Here is an 18,585-nt window from a genome sequence, read left to right on the forward strand (position 1 = left end):
TGTTGATAGGGAGTGTGAAGACCTGCCCCCAGTTCCTACTGTTTGAGGGTGAGCACATGCTTGAGAACTCTGCTCCTGTTTGAATATACATGAAGCTTCTGGTTAAAGTCATTCATCATCATAGAGTGAAGTATCATCAGTATGCTGATGATACCCAGTTGTATACCTCTGACCTTAAGTGAACTAACTGTGGCTGCCCTTTCTTGGTGTTTCGATATGGTGGAGGTATGGATGGGGAACAACAGGTTTCAGCTCAATCCTGGCAAGACTGAGTGGCTTTGGGTTTTGCGATTTTGGGGTCTTACCATCTGTGGAGCTGGATGAGGTTGAACTACCTCACAACTATCTCACAATTCTTACATAAAGAGAAGATAGCAGTTATAGCTAGGAGGGCCACCAGGAAGATCACGTTGCCAGTTGTGCCTGTTCCTGGACAAGCAAGTCTACTCTCAAGTTGCACATTTCCCAAATGAATTACTGCAACAAGGAACCGTCCTTGAAGAGCATCCAGAAGATTCAGCTGGGATAAAATGCTGCAGTGCAGACAGTTATATGTGCTCTGAGATCTGTGCATGTTACACTTCTGCTCTACAAGCTGCACTGGTTGCCAGTTTGCTTTCAAGCATAATTCAAAGTGTTGGTAATAACCTATAAAGCCCAAATCAACACGGGGGCCTGTTATTTGCAGGACTGCTTCTCCCCAGTTACATCTACCCCCCCATCTTTTCAGGTCCACCGTGTTACACATCTTGTTTATAAAGAAGTGCCATCTGATGGGAACCAGGATAGCCTTTTCTGCTGCAGCTCCTGCCTTTTGAATGCCATTCCTCCCATTATCTTAGATTAGTTCCAACTTTGCTTGTCTTTCCAGAAAGGCTCTACAACATGGTTTTGCCAAATATGCCTGGGGATCCTATTATGGTTTAGAGCCTGCCAAGTGACTATATTTGAGGTTTTCCCTTGCCTGCTTTTTCTGTTTTTGTTTTTGTTTTGGTTGTAATTTTGATTTTTAAAATTGGATTCTCAACTTGGTTTTAAAGGGGTTATTTACTGATTTTTGGATTTTGTTTATTCATTATTTATTGGGTTGCTTTTAATTATTTTGAAAACAAAACCACAAATGTCAGATGGGCAACTGTACAAGTTAAATAAATACATACATACAAATAAAATAAATAAAAACTGAAGCTCAGATCTGGTGGATCATCTTCACTCCCTTAGATTTTTACTGAAGAACTTGGTGGGCAAAGTTTCTAGCTTATAGAAAAGGGAACTTTATACTCTTTTATATTCAGTACCTTGTGACTGATGAAAATTGGTGTTTTATTGAGCTATAGCCATATTTAATCAAGCGCAGCATTAACGGAATATGGAAAAAATATACATATGTATATGTGGGAGTTATATGGGTTTATGTTTATCAATTGAACTTCTGCTCCAATTGTAAGTACTTTTCTTTCCTAATCATTTCACGCTTGCATATGCAGATGATTTGATGTATACAGGCTCAGATGCTCTCTCAGAGAAGTTGTTTTTAAAACCTTGTAGCACCTGAGTTTTCCCAATCCGCTTTTAAAAAAAATGTACATTTTCTAATACTCAATTTATACAGTAACACTACGTTTATCAAATTTTGAGCACCTCTTAAGATTTGTAGGCACCCATATGTTGTTAAAAAGGAATCAAATCATTCAGAAGGATAAAGCTACTTTTAATTTTCTTTTCATCTGATGCTCGGAAAGCCTTACCTGACCGACAAGCAATGTCCACATCTTTTTCAAAATCTGTCTGTAACAATAAGAAACAGAAGTAAAATGAGACAACTGTTAGCAATCATTAGCTGAAGGTCAAGCTAAATGTGGAATGTGACCCAGAGTTGCCATCCCAGTTCTTAGAGTCCATAACATGTACCATAGTGTATATTACATCATCATTACACAGCGCATTGAACCTTCATTCTTCCAGCCAATGATTTGAAATGAAATAACAAGCACAATAATTTACTGAGCTATGACACCATCTTGGGTAATTAAATATTACAGAAGAACAGAAAAGTATCTGTTCTTGTGACAAATACCAAGAAGAAGATGCTATAGCATTCAGTTCTAACCTCAGCTATCACATTTCCTTCTAATATCTCTCTCACTAAAGCTAAACTACACATGATCACTGCATGACCACAGCTAAAATGAGACAATGTTAAGTTAGTTTAGAATAATATTTCCCCATCTGAAAACTGTCACTCAAATTCTCAGCCATTGTGAGAATTAAGACAAGAATGACTGAACGCTTCAGGAAAATTCCAGATTAGAAAAAACTGGTCTTTAGGAAGATTAGTGTCAAAGAATGTTTTTTTTTTAACTACTGAAACCATTGTGCAGGAATTTAAAACTATTGGTAAGTAGCTGTTTGAAAATAAGAGTATTACTGTTGCTATTAATTGCACGCTACAATAGATGCCATGTGGATAGAGTTCTATTCTTGTAGTAGAAATTTCCCTTGCTTTAATATGCTCCAGAGGTTTCCCCAAATCTCTAGAAAACAAGAAGTTACTGTGACTTTATTCACAGTAACTCCTCCACATGTAGAAATAGTGACTTCTTATTGCATACAGCTTAGTCAAACCAATTCGTCCAATATGGAAGACAGAAAAGTACTGGAGATTGTAGAAATTACAGATTATTTGTAAACTTTTCCCTTGCAATGATTGTGATACAATTTCTGAAATGCACCTTATGATAACTGCACAATATATATATAGTACCTCAGAAAAGCTTGAGTTGAAATGAATGGCCACCTTAAAAATTGCCTTTTTTTTTTTTAGCTCACAGAAACAGCTACATTTTGGGAGGTAGGAAACAAGTAGGGGAGAAATGTTCAATTGAACATTTGGCTAAACTGGTCAGTTAGTTTGGTGTATATGAGTTATTTCTTAACAGTTCAGTACAAGTAGTCCTTGATTTACAAGAGTTTGTTTAGTGACTGTTCAAAGTTACAACAGTACTGAAAAAAGTGACTTATGACTGTTTTTCACACTTACAACTGTTGCAACATCCCCATGCCCATGTGATTAAAATTTGGATGCTTAGCCATTGGTACATATTTATGATGGTTACAGGTTCCTGGGGTCCTGTGATCCCCTATTGTGAACTTCTGATGAGCAAAGTCAATGAGGAAGCCTGATTCACTTAACAACTATGTGGCTAGCTTAACATCAGCAGTGATTCATCTAACAACTGTGGCAAGAACGGTCATAAAATGGGGAAAAACTCTCTCGCTTAGCAACAGAAAATTTGGGCTCAACTGTGGTTGTATATTGAGGACTAGCTGTACCCTAAATATAGTGGAGTATGTGGCGATAAGCAAATCGTTTCAAGTATATACTAGGAAGTATATGGAATTATTTGTAATTTTACACACACACACACACACACACACACACACACAGAGAGAGAGAGAGAGAGAGAGAGAGAGAGAGAGAGAGAGAGAGAGAGAGAGAGAGAAAACCATAGTAATTTTAATGTGATGGCTAGAAAGTGACCATGAAATCTTTTCTCTCGCTCTCATGTACTTATTTATTATTTTTCAGTTCAAATTATATGCCACTTTTCCCATCTCAAATATATTCAACATAGCTAAGACAAAAATAGTTGAAACCCTGTTAAGGAAATCCTGTTAAGACAGCATCTGACATAATAATTAATAAAACATAAAAGGTCAGTTTGCAATATGCAAGATTATAATTGGGAGCCATTTTATAATAATAATGCTTGAATGTACTATGAATATGTTATATCGTCATCATCATCACCATTCATAGTCATCATCTTCATTCTTACAAATGACCTAAGGGTTTTTCCTTTGATAGCCTCTTTTGCATGCAAGAAAATATAGTAGATCTGAAATGCACCCGAAAATGAATTGTATTTATTTTTTTATATTAGATGTAGAAGGCCACCAAACTCTCCAATGGCTTTGGGTGGCTTATATAATTAAAATAAAGCAAAACATTTAAAAAGGCAAGAAAATGAATGCCCGGAAATTATATATTTCTGTAATGCACCTCCTAGGCACTAAGAAACAAAATAAAAGTAATCATATTATATACTATTTTGCTTCCTATTTCAATATTGTAATTACTGAATATATTCATTTTATGATTCTGAATAGAGGACAAGGTGTGAAAATTTCCCACCACAAGATGGAAACAAAGCCATAGAGCGAATTCTCTTTACCCTCATCTTGTGGTCATCAAGAGTTTTGTAACCAGATATGTTAGCCCCGATGCACACTATGTCTGCAAATAGTAGTCAAGGATAAATATAAACTAACCATGATTTGAGCATGTCCATTAGGAAATGAACTTGATGAATCTACATTGATTGGATCTTGGCAGTTTCTCAAACGACATCTAAATGCATCTTGAACCTGGCAAGATATAACAGATATTTAATATACTTAAAAGTTATAGACAAACAAATTCTTGATTCATCATTATTTTCTCACTTGGTTTCAAATGATGTTTATTGTGACATTATGATAATTGTGCAAACACAGCACGCAAATTAAAGCAAATATTTAAATTGGACTAGCACAGATCTGTGAATAGCTCTTCAGAAGCATGTCCCAGAGAGACTTATTCCCAGAGAAGTAGCAATTGGACTAAAGTCACAGATCTTTTGTTCAGTTTGCCAAAGCTATTTTTATGACTTCCTAAGATTAGAACAATAAATGCATCCAACCTTAATGAGCATAATGGTAAAGACCACTTAGACAATTAACGGGAAGAAATCCAGCATGCTTCTTGCCATAAATATGGATCTGCATCCTTTACCTGACAATTCTTAAGTACTAACAGTACTGCCAAAACTGGCACCAAAATAGAAAAACAAATACTGTAGCCCCATCATGGTCTTTTGAGGAAAAAAAGCAACTTGGGTGATTCTATCTGAACAAATATTCAGATAAATTCTAAACAATACGTCATGCTTTAGTCTGCAGTGTAATTTATAAAAATATCCCAACCGTGCTAATTTGTGATGCTCAGTTGGTCAATCTATACCACAGATTATGAGGCAGCTATGGCAGTTATCTAATCACAGTGTCTAGAGGCTGTAAGGATCTGGATGGAGAGGAACAGGCCTGGGGTAAACCTTACCATGATGTGTACTTGTGGGTTCAGAAACTGGCTAATTTTGGGACAATTTAACAGAGGACAGTGTTGTGATCCTCCAGAAAGAGCAGGTATGCAATTTGAGGATGCTCTTGAACTAATAGCTCCTTCTAGTCTAGCAGGTTGAAACTGTGACCAAAAGAGTTTCTGAGTGTAATTGAGATGCTCCCAATCACCTTTTCATCTTATATGGCTTCGGACCTGGCTATCTGAGAGACTGCCAACTCTAAACAGAAGCTGTCCACCTAAAGCATGCTTGTAGAAAGTGCTTGCTGAGAGCGTCTATTCCTCAAGAATTACAGTGAGAGGCAATCAGAGAGGAGGAATCCATGCCAAAGAACCCTCTTTTTATGGTGTCCTATCAGACTTAAGATTTGCACCCTCACTCTGGGGACATTTGAAGTTTTTCAAACACCATTCCGGTACTGAGAGCTAAATTGGCACAGGTTCCTCGGTGGATGGTTATTTTTAAGTTCTGAGGATATATGGTGTGATGGTTTGTGATCAGAATGTTATGAATATTTAACTTGTTAGCAATTATTAAATATTTCCATTTATAAAGCTATGGCTTTGTTTTGTTTGTTGTTGTGAGCCACTTAAGATAATTGAACCAGTGTAAAAGCAACTATGATAAGCAAAACAAATGAAATGTCATTAAAGATGGATTTTGGTTTCCTCACATTGTATAATTTGCTCACCAAAATTCCTCAGTTATCACATTTCCTCATTTTTTTTACTCCAACAATCTAACTTCCATAGGCCATGGCTTTGTTCTGGAGAACAATGCATTATTATTATCTCAGTAGGGTTTATTTTTGCTAATCATGTAACAGATGGAACTACAAGCACTCTGGTTGTGTTTATATCCAAATTCCAAAATTCTCAACATCTCTGGATGAACAGCACCAGTTTGAAGAAAACTCGCCAGGACTTAATCCGTTGAAAGCTAAAACATGCAGACTTCTGTCTGTTCCACTGACATTCCAGGAGAATGTTCTACTTCTCTAGGTTGGACTATGGTGGAAATAGCTACTGTACAAATCTTTCCTGTCACATTTTACTGATAAGCATAAGCAATGTAATTCCACCTCACATGAATTTTGGCAGTAAGTTTCAGCCGTAAAATATCATGGACTAGCAGCATTGGTTGAGATGGCAAAGCAAATTTGCTTGCAAGAACTGGATCATTTCTGAGCTGCTTATAACAATAATAGATATTCAGCTACAGCCTGATGAAAGAAAGCACTACAGGTGAAACTCAAAAAATTAGAATATTGTGCAAAAGTTCATTTATTTCAGTAATGCAACTTAAAAGATGAAACTAATATATGAGTTAGACTCATTACATGCAAAGCAAGATAGTTCAAGCCGTGATGTGTCATAATTGTGACGATTATGGCTTACAGCCCATGAAAACCCCAAATCCACAATCTCAGAAAATTAGAATATTGTGAAAAGGTTCAATATTCTAGGCTCAAACTGTCCCACTCTAATCAGCTAATGAAGCCATAACACCTGCAAAGGGTTCCTGAGCCTTTAAACGGTCTCTCAGTCTGGTTCAGTGGGAATCACAATCATAGGAAAGACTGCTGACCTGACAGTTGTACAGAAAACCATCATTGACACCCTCCATAAGGAGGGAAAGCCTCAAAAGGTAATTGCACAAGAAGTTGGATGTTCCCCAAAGTGCTGTATCAAAGCACATTAATGGAAAGTTATGTGGAAGGGAAAGGTGTGGAAGAAAAAGGTGCGCAAGCAGCAGGGATAACCGCAGCCTGGAGAGGATTGTCAGGAAAAGGCCATTCAAAAGTGTTGGGGACTTTCACAAGGAGTGGACTGAGGCTGGAGTCAGTGCATCAAGAGCTACCACACACAGACAGATCCTGGACATGGACTTCAAATGTTGTATTCCTCTTGTCAAGCCGCTCCTGAACAGCAAACAACGTCAGAAGCATCTAACCTGGGCTAAAGAAAAACAGAACTGGTCTGTTGCTCAGTGGTCCAAAGTCCTCTTTTCTGATGAGAGCAACTTTTGCATCTTATTTGGAAACCAAGGACCCAGAGTCTGGAGAGGCACACACTGCAAGATGCTTGAAGTCCAGTGTGAAGTTTCCACAGTCTGTGTTGATTTGGGGAGCCACGTCATCTGGTGGTGTTGGTCCACTGTGCTTCATTAAGTCAAAGGTCAACACAACTGTCTACTGGGAGATTTTGGAGCACTTCATGCTTTCTTCTGCAGATAAGCTTTATGGGGATGCTGACTTCATTTTCCAGCAGGACTTGGCACCTGCCCACACTGCCAAAAGCACCAAAACCTGGTTCAATGACCGTGGTATTACTGTGCTTGATTGGCCAGCAAACTTGCCTGACCTGAACCCAATAGAGAATCTATGGGGCATTGCCAAGAGAAAGATGAGAGACATGAGACCGAACAATGCAGAAGAGCTGAAGGCCTCTACTGAAGCATCCTGGTCTTCCATAACACCTCAGCAGTGCCACAGGCTGATAGCTTCCATGCCACACCGCGCTGAGGCAGTAATTTCTGAAAAAGGGGCCCAAACCAAGTACTGAGTACATATGCATGCTTATACTTTTCAGAGGTCCAATATTGTTCTATGTACAATCCTTGTTTTACTGATTGCATGTCATATTCTAATTTTCTGAGATTGTGGATTTGGGGTTTTCATGAGCTGTAAGCCATAATCATCGCAATTATGACAAATCAAGGCTTGAACTATCTTGCTTTGCATGTAATGAGTCTATCTCATATATTAGTTTCACCTTTTAAGTTGCATTACTGAAATAAATGAACTTTTGCACGATATTCTAATTTTTCGAGTTTCACCCGTATCTCTGACTAGTCACAGAATGATTATCAGGGCTTTTGTCCATAGCATTGTTTTCATAGACAAGCTGAACAATGATTTTGATCCCCATGCTTGACCAATCTTTTGGAAAGGGGGAAAGGGGGAAAAAAGCAGAAAGGGCTCCAAAGATCCTGTATAATAGCTGCACAAAAAATGATGAGGGCTTTCTGTGGTCTGTAGACCATGCTTTAATGGCTCATGTACAGTAATATGAATAATAATAATAATCAAATCCATTTTTTTTCTGGAGAGGTGAGCTAACCAAGGCTGACCAAAGGCCAGTGTGGTTGCTCAAGCTTCTAACTGCAGTGAACAGGAGAGAGAGAGAGAGAGAGAGAGAGGGAGGGAGGGAGGGAGAGAGGAGAGAGAGAGAGAGAGAGAGAGAGAGAGAGAGATGTGCTGAACGTGCTGATACTAGGGAAATGGTTTCCCTGGCAACAGTAACCAATTCAAAGCTCCTCTTAAAACTTTCTCTCTTTCTATGTTGGTGTGAAAAAAAAGTTCATGACATTTAGTTACTTAAGGTGTGGGGAGGAGGTAGCACATTTGGATGCTAGGCATATTTTTCAAAAAATCAGCAGACAATAAAGAGCATCTCCCTTTATCACCAAATTGTAGGATATGACAGGTCAAATTAGTTTTGGGGTATGAATTAGTTAGGCATTTGATTTTTCACTTTCTTTAACAGACATGTAACATACAGGGATACAATTTACTCTATATGTATAATTGAAATGAAATATGTGTGAAGTCTAAGTTCCCTCTTGTATCCAGTTAACAAGGAACAATCTGGCAAGTTCTTTGTTTATTGTATCAGGTAAATCAGGAATTCCGATTTTAAAAACATTCTCATTAATTGCCAGATATTCAGCCAAAATTCTGAACTGTATTGTGAACTTAAGAAATAATCTCATTGCTGGTTTATCAGGTATGAACATTCACTTACATATCATGGTTTAATATTTTGCATAGGAATATAGTCCCCTTCTCAATAAAGAAATATAATAAATTGAATAGAGATATATAAATTGAGGATTGGTAACTATTTTCCGATTGCATTTCCTGTCATTACCTTTCATTCATTAGTCATTAAGTCTGCATAATTTTATTATTGAATTAGCGGTTATGCTTTACCCTGGGTTATGTCAAACTACTTTTTGCTAAAACCTATGGTTGCAAATACATTTTTATATATAAATGTCTAACTGCTCAACTTACAATACTGGGTTCACTCTGTATTGGATTAGGCCTTGATTCAAGCTACCTTGGGATGAATTAAATGTAAGCCCCTAATTATTTTAGATCTCCTTTTCACAGCCACATATCGTTCAAATGACGGATTACCATCACTACAGCAACCACATCAATACTGTACAATACCATCAATATACCCAATCCTGTACAAAATGTCTCTTATTTTATTTTATAATAGCAAATGGAAGAACAAGGCAGATCTCTTTCCGATCTATTTTTCTGTTAGTGGGATATAAAAAAAGACGGATGTGTGATTGTACAGATATTATTGCACCACTCCCACTTAGCATAGGCAATGATGGAGTTAGAGAATTGCAACACAGGGAATAAAATTATATGGATATGCAACTTTGTGAAATGTAATTTTTTTCTTAGTTGGGTGTTAGGACTGCTAGGCCATTCAGAATTGGTTCTGAAGCAAAGGAAATAAATAAGGGTATAAGATTTTGGAATGGAGATTTTGGAATAAAGACAGAACATGCAAAGAACCTCAGCTAAGAGACTTTTTGAAAGCTATATAAAGTGATCTCAGGGAAGGGGCCGTCATATGACAGGATGTGAGGGACAAGAAAGGCGAGTCATTTCCCTTGTGAAGTTTAGCCAAAGGATTGAGCTGATTTTTGCAAGGTTATCACAAATGAAGCAGACATATTTCTTCTCCAGATATATAGCTTCAGAAGCAAAGCACAGACATTGTTGGAAATGGCAAGGCAGAGGTTGAGCAGTCTCAATTTGACCTTGCTAACGCTAGGCTATTTTTTGCTGGAGATAAAATTTAGACTGGGAATTGATGATAGATGATGTTTTTGATGCTTTCTATGTGTTATGTTGTTGCAGTGACAGAACAAAACTGCTGTGATTTTTACTCTAAGGTTTGACATTATCTGTGACAAGTCATTTGACATTCAGATTTATTGTTTTGCTAGCTAGTGGCAGATTCCGTATCTCACATGGATAAATGACAGACATGAGATATGGAGTTCATTATCCTTTAATCCAACAATATAGGCACGTTTTAAAATTTTGCTACAAAAAAGAACTATCTAAATAAAGCACTTTGAAACTTGTGTACCTTTTTAGATGGGAAAGACACCTAATTAAAATCTGAATGCACAAAATCAGAAATCAGGACATTGGGGAGCACCTTCAAAGCAAAAACACTTCAGTCTTCCTCACCTTATGAGTTATTTTTCAGATAGAAAGTGACTTAATGCCAAAACAGATGGTGTGGTAGACTTTTTAATTCATGTATATAAAAGGTGCATGTTAGACATGGTTAACATAATATTAAATATGTTGGAACCTTCATTTTTTATAGCACCCTTCCATGTGGGCAGGCACTATCATCTGCTTCAGAGTATTTGTGTTAAATAGTGGCAACATTCTATAGTTTTTCAGCTGTTCTGGACTACAACTCCCATAATCTCTAACCCTAAATCTATTATCAGTCTTCCGAAGAACTGCCAACTATCTACCAATCCATCTTCTGCTGCTTGAAACCTGAGGTTGTCCTACTATTTATTTCCTGAGGACAAAGTTGCCTCCATCTAATAGGCAATACACTGCCATGGCAAGCTGAAGCTGGCCTAAAGGGTTCAAGCATTAATATAATGACCAAAACCAGTGTGGCTGCCAGAGGTATTGTGATGCCTCCTCTTTTACCACCACTATTTCTCAATGGTAAGACTATTAACCTTGTGTAAGGCTGTGTTTTTTTTTCACTCAACCACCTGCAGCTACTTGTTTTGTCCCTTAATTCCCAGAATGAATTGCTACTTGGTAGGCTATAAATGCAGGGTTTCTGTATGTCTTGGAGGTGAGGTGGGGCAGACCCCATTTTCTTCCCATACTATCCTGTGGTTGTGTTTCCTTTCCTTTCTGTTTATGGGATAGTCTCTCAGTGGGCCAAGAAACAGGAAAACTCCAACTACTTTAGCAGAAAGCACACTGGATTCAAGATAGGATAGGTGACTCCTTGCACTGAGAAGCAAAACAACCACAACAGGGTACTCTTCAAGATTTACTCATTTAAACAGAAAATGTGATCTAATGTATGCAGGGGCAGCTGGAAATCCACAGAGTCTCCAGAGATGGAGCTGCCTGTTCCCAGCAAAAGTTTGGAAGAGGAAAACCAACCCCTGATTGCAAATAAGCTGCACTGCTTTAAGTGAGGACAACAACACTTCGGGCTATGAGAGGCTGACATGTATTAGCAGACAAATTACAGAAGGTGCAGCTTTTCTGCTGTCATTTTGCTCATTGTGGATCAGCACTGAGTACAACAAGAGTTACAGTCTTGACCTCTTATGTGGGACTGAAGCCTTCATTTCAAGGATAGTTACACTGGTTGGTTCAAGCCAGATGTCTAGGAATAACATTTATATACAGCTTTACAGTGCTTTACAGCCCTCTCTAAGCAGAGTCAGCATATTGCCCCCAACAATCCGGGTCCTCATTTTACCAACTTTGGAAAGATGGAAGGCTGAGTCAACCTTGAGCTAATCAGAATTGAACTCCTGGCAATGACCAGTGAGTTATGAGTTAACTTGCAATATTGCATTCTAACCACTGCACCACCACGGCTCAGGAAGCATTCTGGGTTGCTATAAAATTTCATAGTGATAGAACATTTGGAAGACAATGTCAGGAAGTGGTTTCTTACCTCCCTTCGGAGAATGCAGTGAACCATGACAATGACCAACCCTTGCAATGAATCAAATACAGCAAAGAGTATCTGAAATAAAATGGATCGCTTGTCAGTCATTGCCAGAACTGCAGACATCCAAGTGAGAGCCAGGAGAGGTAGAACAACACAGGAACTCCACAGTGATGCCCTAAACAGGGGCAGAGAGGAAAGAAAACAGCAACAAGAAGATTGTAGGACTATTGAAACAACATAAACAAGTCAACTTTAAGAGAGACAGGCATATCCAAATATATAAATCTTACTTAAGGATGGCAACATTTTTTTTAAAATGTGAAAGCCCATGACATTATATATTTATAGAAAAACTGACATTGTAAAATATTACCCAGTTGAATTATAAGGTGCAGTTGCCATTTTTCCTTTTCCTTTTTTTTAAAAAAACTATTAATTATGTTCAATATTAGCAGTTTTAATTTTTCATCACTGTAGCATTTTGTTTCACATGCACTGCATAAGATTTGTAACAAGAAGATGTAAATGATTAGGACTAACATGGCATTACTGGCGGTGGTGGCTGACAAAGCTGTTGTTGAAACTACTCCACACTTGGCACATTTGAGCGTCAAACCGCTATGAGGCTCACTCATCTGACTGCAAACAAACAGAACACCCACAAAAAAGAACAAAATATTGAAGTTTTGGTCACTGCTGAAATTTAGCTTTTCAAATATGATGTCATGCAAGAAAAAAAATAGCAAGTCGACTTATTCAGGATGAAACACTCTGATTGATTTTAAGCCTATATAAAAACCATACATTTAATAATTTTACACATCAAAAACATGTTAATTGCATTGGGGGAGGGAAAGGCTTCATTTTATCCAAAGTCTATTTCTTTCATTTGATAATGTTAGAAGCCTGTCCTGTCCCAATCGTCATAGATAAATGTTCTATTGATCACACTGAAGGAAACATGCATGTGGTAGGTTAAGACAAACAACAAAATGGTCCCTCTAATCAGACCATTCGGAAGAATAAGGATTTGCTCTTTACAAAGGAATGGAGCAGATTGATAGGGCAAAAATACTTACACCCATATCCACTGAAATTGGAACATGCCCCTGAATGAGTACAGTTCTGTCAATCTATCATGGGAACGTATGAAACAGCTTCCCCTTTTAAGTTTCCACTGAATTTAAGTTAATGCTGGTCTGAATAGAGTTTGAAATGAATGGAATTTAATGACAGTGTTAATTCAGGCTAGAAATTTAATAAAACACAGTACACAAGCATTAAGATTAACATATATTTATACAGATACTGATACAGATTCTATATTGCAATACCTAGCAGCTGCTTCTGCCTATTTTCACTGTTTTTATGACAATTTTGTTATCTGGCTATTTTCATCCTTCCATTCATCATAATTTATTTCTGTGATGGAAGTTTTTTTAAAAAAAATCAGCTAAAGTAGTTATTATTACATACAGAGGACAAAAGAAGAACATTAAAAAAAATCTTCAACTGACTTGTAAAGTATTGCACTTTAAAACCACTTTAGTTATATATAGTAATTTATAATTTTATTTTAAAGTGGTAGGATGAAAATATATAAAAAGATTCTTCTGAAGCAGAAGGTACAGGTTTCTTTTTAAATAATGCATCGGCTATTTCTAGAACAAATCATACAAATAAAGAGAGTACACAAATAAAGTGGAAAATATTCAGATTTTCATTTGTTTTGTACACATTAACATGGCGTGGGAAATGAGAATCTTATACAGTGGTAATTTTTATTTTCAGGTCTGTTTTTGTTCAGTGGTACATAAAAGCATATATGAGAGAAAGAGAAAAAAAATAAAAATTGTTCTGTATATGGAACATGATGATGTATTGTAGACTAAACATTATTGCAATTGTGATATGTTGAAAATTGATAGTGTTGCTAATTTCAATAATTTGATACTATCCACTAATTCATACTTCTCAACTTAAAGTGAATGAAACCTATCTGTATACAAATTCTGTTTCTTTACAAACATTTTCAGTGTGATTCACAGCTTAAAAATGTGCACAACATGAGTCGATGTGTGTGTGTCTTTGTGCCCCTTAGTGAATATAACAAATTGTACATTATAAAGGAAAAAATGCAAACAAAAAAAAATAGATGCAAAAAGCAAAACATATTTATGGAGAATTTTTGGAATGTTCTGAAATTTTCAAATTCCTGTACAAGTTTCAAAATAAATTTATGGATGGGAAAATAAAAATGGGAGTGCCACTGAAGTGAACAGCTGTTCTCATTCATACTATTATAGACAACCATTTCTCAGTTTGATGAGAGGGAAACTCCTAGAAAAGCCCTCTTTAGGAATTGAAGAATAGAATATGTGAGAATAATATAGAAATGTATTACAGCATTATTTACCACTGTCCTGTTCTCTTTCCTATGCTGATTATAAAAGGGAAGTAAAATGCTTTTTATCCAACAAAGATGAATGTGGAGAATATATAGTGAGAAGAAGAGAATCTAGGCATTCTTTTCCATAATCTTTTTTAAAAAAATATTTGTATCCCATTTATCTGTATTTGTTATTTTTACTAATAATTCAAGGCAGCAAACATACCCAAAACACCTTTCTCCTCTTTATTTTCACCACCACCACAACAACTCTGTGAGGTGGGTTGGTCTGAGAGAGGGCAACCAGCCCAAAGTCACCCAGCTGGTTTTCAAGGCTAAGGTAGGACTTGAACTCACACACTCTTACTTTCTAGTCTGGTGCCTTAACCACTAGATCAAACCAGACCCTTTCCTACTTAGTAATTTGAAATCCTATATAGCACATTCAGATGGTAACTTCCATAGTTGCACCTTGCAGACTTTAACATTAGGATTGTCTGTATTTGTGTGTCTGTGTTTGCTTATGGAGAATAAAACCCACTTCTCCAAATCCTTGAACTATCATCCTCATTTGACAGACCAAAATGCAAACAAATTGTAAAACAATTATCATATGGCAGCTTTATTAGAAGGCTATGAAAGACCGGCTGGATTCACAAAGTTCTCTCATCAGATTAACAAATATTCTTTAAAATATGCAGCTATATCAAATGAAGCATTCCTAACCAATAACAAAACATTTCATAGTAGGATCTTCCAGCCAAAGTTAGTTTTTCTTGGGGGAGTTATCTGATAAAGATGATGAAATACTGCTAATCAAGTATTTTCAGAGAAAAATAAGCAGAGATGATGAAGTTAATATCTAGCCCTTACAGATCAAGTGATTGACAGAAATCTGGCTTCTTGCTCTATTCATTTATGTGTCTAGTTCTTGTATGGACAAGGTAACTGCATGGTAGCCTATTTCTGAGAACATATACTCCCAAATTAAATTGGGGTTAACAGGGCTTAATTTTGACTGGATAAAACTTGTATTATGCAGCATTGCATTAATGGACTGGTGATACTTAAAAGGCTTTCAGATAGACAAAATATAAATAAAATCACAAAAATGAGAGATAGCATTATAGATTTTTATCAATTATATCAGAGAAAAATAAAAAATAAAAAAGAACAGGCACATAGTCACATACACAAAATTTGACGTCTAATTCAAATTCATTACACCTGAGCTCAGCCCAGTGGTGGTGGGGAAAATAGGGCACTCCATTCTTTTTAATAGGAAAAGAAGGCTGCAATAACTTTCTTGCAAGAAAGCTTTTAAGTAGATATGCCAAAAAATAAAGCATTATAGGTGAAAATCTTTTTGGTATAGAAAGCCAGACTTGGGTATATTAACCACATCTTCTATTGATTTGTGTGTGAAGAAACACCTTGGCTTAAACGCATAGATTTTGAAATTGGTAAATGCAGGTGGGAGAGTCATTTTTCATGGCCACTTCTTGCTTTCTGTCTATTTTGGAACAATAAAGGAATGGGAGGTGGGAGAAAGCAAATTGATGAAATTTCCTCAGTATTATCTCCTGTAAATGAAACTCTCTGAAAAATGCAGACTCATCCTTCCATTTAAGTGCTAAGAGCACAGAATCTCACTGAGATGGGAAAAGAAGAATGAAACAGAATGAGGGCATGTGGAAATGATATGAGTCAAAGACTAATCATCTTTTCCCCATGTCTCTAAGAATGAATACTAGCAATGGGACTAGGACTAACACTGATGATATCTAGTCTGGGTAATGAAACATCTGCAAGAAAACAACCAAGCTCAGAGAATACCCTTGAGAATAAATATAAGTTTTTATATTCATATAACAAACTTTCGAATCCCAATTTCACCTGCACCTTGGAGATCCAATAACTGTAGAAAACAAGAGACCCTAATATTTAGCTTGTTTGCTTGATAATATGTCAAATTCTTCTTGATTCATAACCCATAAGCAATCACGCAAACAGCCCAGTTCTAATATTTTTAAAATCTTAGAATGCTTCTGGCATTTCTAAATATGATTTTTTTTTCACTAATCAAAGATATATAATTCTAAATACTCAACTTGTAAAAAAACCAAGGAAAATTTCTTGGACATGCATGGTTATTCATCCCTTAAAAAAAAAAACTTAATACAACTGTACTTGTGTTTTATTATTTTTCTGTTGCTCAGTCACATTTTCTCAGGAGAAGTAAGGTAACTGCAATTTGGAAATGAGTAGAACTAAAAGTTAAACTAAGAGGAAAAAGGTTCAAAGTGAAATTAAATAAAAATACATGTGGTGAATCTAACAATAGATAGACAAAATTTAGTAATAAATCATTGATATATTCCAACTTTTTCTTACCCTGCTCTGTGTTTGAGTTTTTTATCTAGGATTCCATCTCTGGAAACTAGTTTATTAAATACAAGGATGCCAATCACCATGTTGACCTGTTAAATATGAAATAAACAAACAAAAAGGTAACAGTTTCCCCTTTAATGACATTGAATGAAACATGAACCTTAACACATTTGGTATAAATTTAAAGAACCAGGAACAACAATTTAGATCCTATATCTCAGCACCCTGTGATTCCTACAAAGCAAAGAGATGCAAGGATTGAATTCTGGAGAGGACCAGATATTCCAGAAAGATGCCATGCCCTCTAAATCAGCCAATCAATGTGTTCCTTGCCTGTGGTATCCAAGATAATCCTTGATATAAATAGTCATCAGTCTTCTTCTATTAGCATTTTATATAAATGGGTATACATACTGATATACATACTATAGCATGTATACAGAAATGCAACTATAAGACATTGAGCATTGTAGAATTCTACTTGTCTATTTTGCACTGTAAGGTTCAGACTGGACAACAAATTATAATTATAATATACTGTAATTTTATGGGAACAGGATAGGAAGGATCACAGTTCACATGTTTTGCATGCAAAAAGGGAAAAATACTCAGTCTTGGATATCTCCAGATTCTAGAAGTAAATGGGAGAAAAGATGTCTAACATTATAATTCTTCCAAGAATACAAGATTAAATTCATTTAAATCTGCAAATGTATGCACGTGCAAAGATTACCTGGAAAGTGAATCCTGTTTAACTCTGATTTACTTTTATTTAAACAAATACAGGATTACACTGTCAATTGACGTTTATCTACCTAGAGTTTAGGGCATAAATAGAAAATCATAAATCCCAAGGTTTCAAGTGGCTCTGTTTTGCATGCCCTTGAAACCTCTCTCTCTGTAAAAGTAAAAAATTACTGGCACACTTTCCTTTGATTTAAAGCAAGAAACACAGTGGGCTACACTCTAAAAAAAGCTTAATATACTTTAAAGAATGCACACATGTTTCTGAACAAAGGAAAAAGAATCAATTCTGGTTCTATATATGTAACTGACACGATTTCAGCTATTCGGTTCATCAAATCACCCACTGATTCTTTATGTTGGCTGCTTGCCCTAATGTAGAAGAATTATAAAGGAAAGGTGGATTTATAGCAACATGTTTACAATAATTAATTAGGTTGAGGTAAAGCAGAGTTTAACTCAAGATCTCATCCAATCCATTTCAAAACTAATGGTGACTTGTTAAGAGAATCCTGGCTAATTGAGATATATATTACATTTAAGCTGCAAGCTTGATTATCAAGGAGTTCAGAAGTCTAATTTCAATTTTTAAACCAATATAGTTTATTGAGTTACTGAGGGTTTTTTGTTGTTTTGTCATCATAGATCAGCAATTCTCATGAAGCCTCTTCTGTTATATTAAGTTATTCTTCCAAAGATATATATTGTTCATGAAAATTTTCCAGTACATTTCCAATATGTTGCAGCACATTCAAACATCACAATCAATCTGTTTTGGACTGACCATTAAATTTAATACTTTGCAGCGAAGTTCTAACTGGATCTTATCTCAAAAAAAATTCATTAATTCAGCAGGGATACATAAAGATCTCAGTAATTTAGAAATCTAAAATCTTTGAAAAATCATGGGTGCTCATAAAGTTTACAGTTCCTACTTTGCACAGCATTATGAGCCAGTTGCATGACTGAGATGCTGACACTTCACACTCTATCACACTTCACACACATCACACTTTTATACACAGGAGACTGTGTCAATGACAAAAGTAACACCCTTATTTAAGAGTGTGATATTTTTACTTTGGCTTTACACTAAGAGCCTATCCAT

General features: G+C 36.2%; 1 protein-coding gene across 3 annotated transcripts in view; it reads right to left on the minus strand.

Annotated features, from left to right (window-relative positions):
- Positions 1-18,585, minus strand: part of ADGRB3 (adhesion G protein-coupled receptor B3) — a 517,279-nt gene that overhangs the window by 26,677 nt on the left and 472,017 nt on the right. For 2 of the 3 annotated variants that reach the window (XM_087915807.1, XM_026695170.2), the window contains 5 exons: positions 16,737-16,822; positions 12,494-12,592; positions 11,957-12,128; positions 4,333-4,428; positions 1,749-1,788 (listed from right to left, as the gene is read on the minus strand). In XM_087915807.1, the coding sequence (XP_087771933.1) occupies positions 1,749-1,788; positions 4,333-4,428; positions 11,957-12,128; positions 12,494-12,592; positions 16,737-16,822 (493 nt within the window). The remainder of the gene's footprint in view (positions 1-1,748; positions 1,789-4,332; positions 4,429-11,956; positions 12,129-12,493; positions 12,593-16,736; positions 16,823-18,585) is intronic. The other variant, XM_087915799.1, reaches the window with a different exon arrangement.

This window comes from Pseudonaja textilis, chromosome 1 (genome assembly GCF_049901715.1).
Source record: "Pseudonaja textilis isolate UNSWEBS1 chromosome 1, rPseTex1.2, whole genome shotgun sequence".
NCBI classification, from domain to species: Eukaryota; Metazoa; Chordata; class Lepidosauria; order Squamata; family Elapidae; genus Pseudonaja; species Pseudonaja textilis.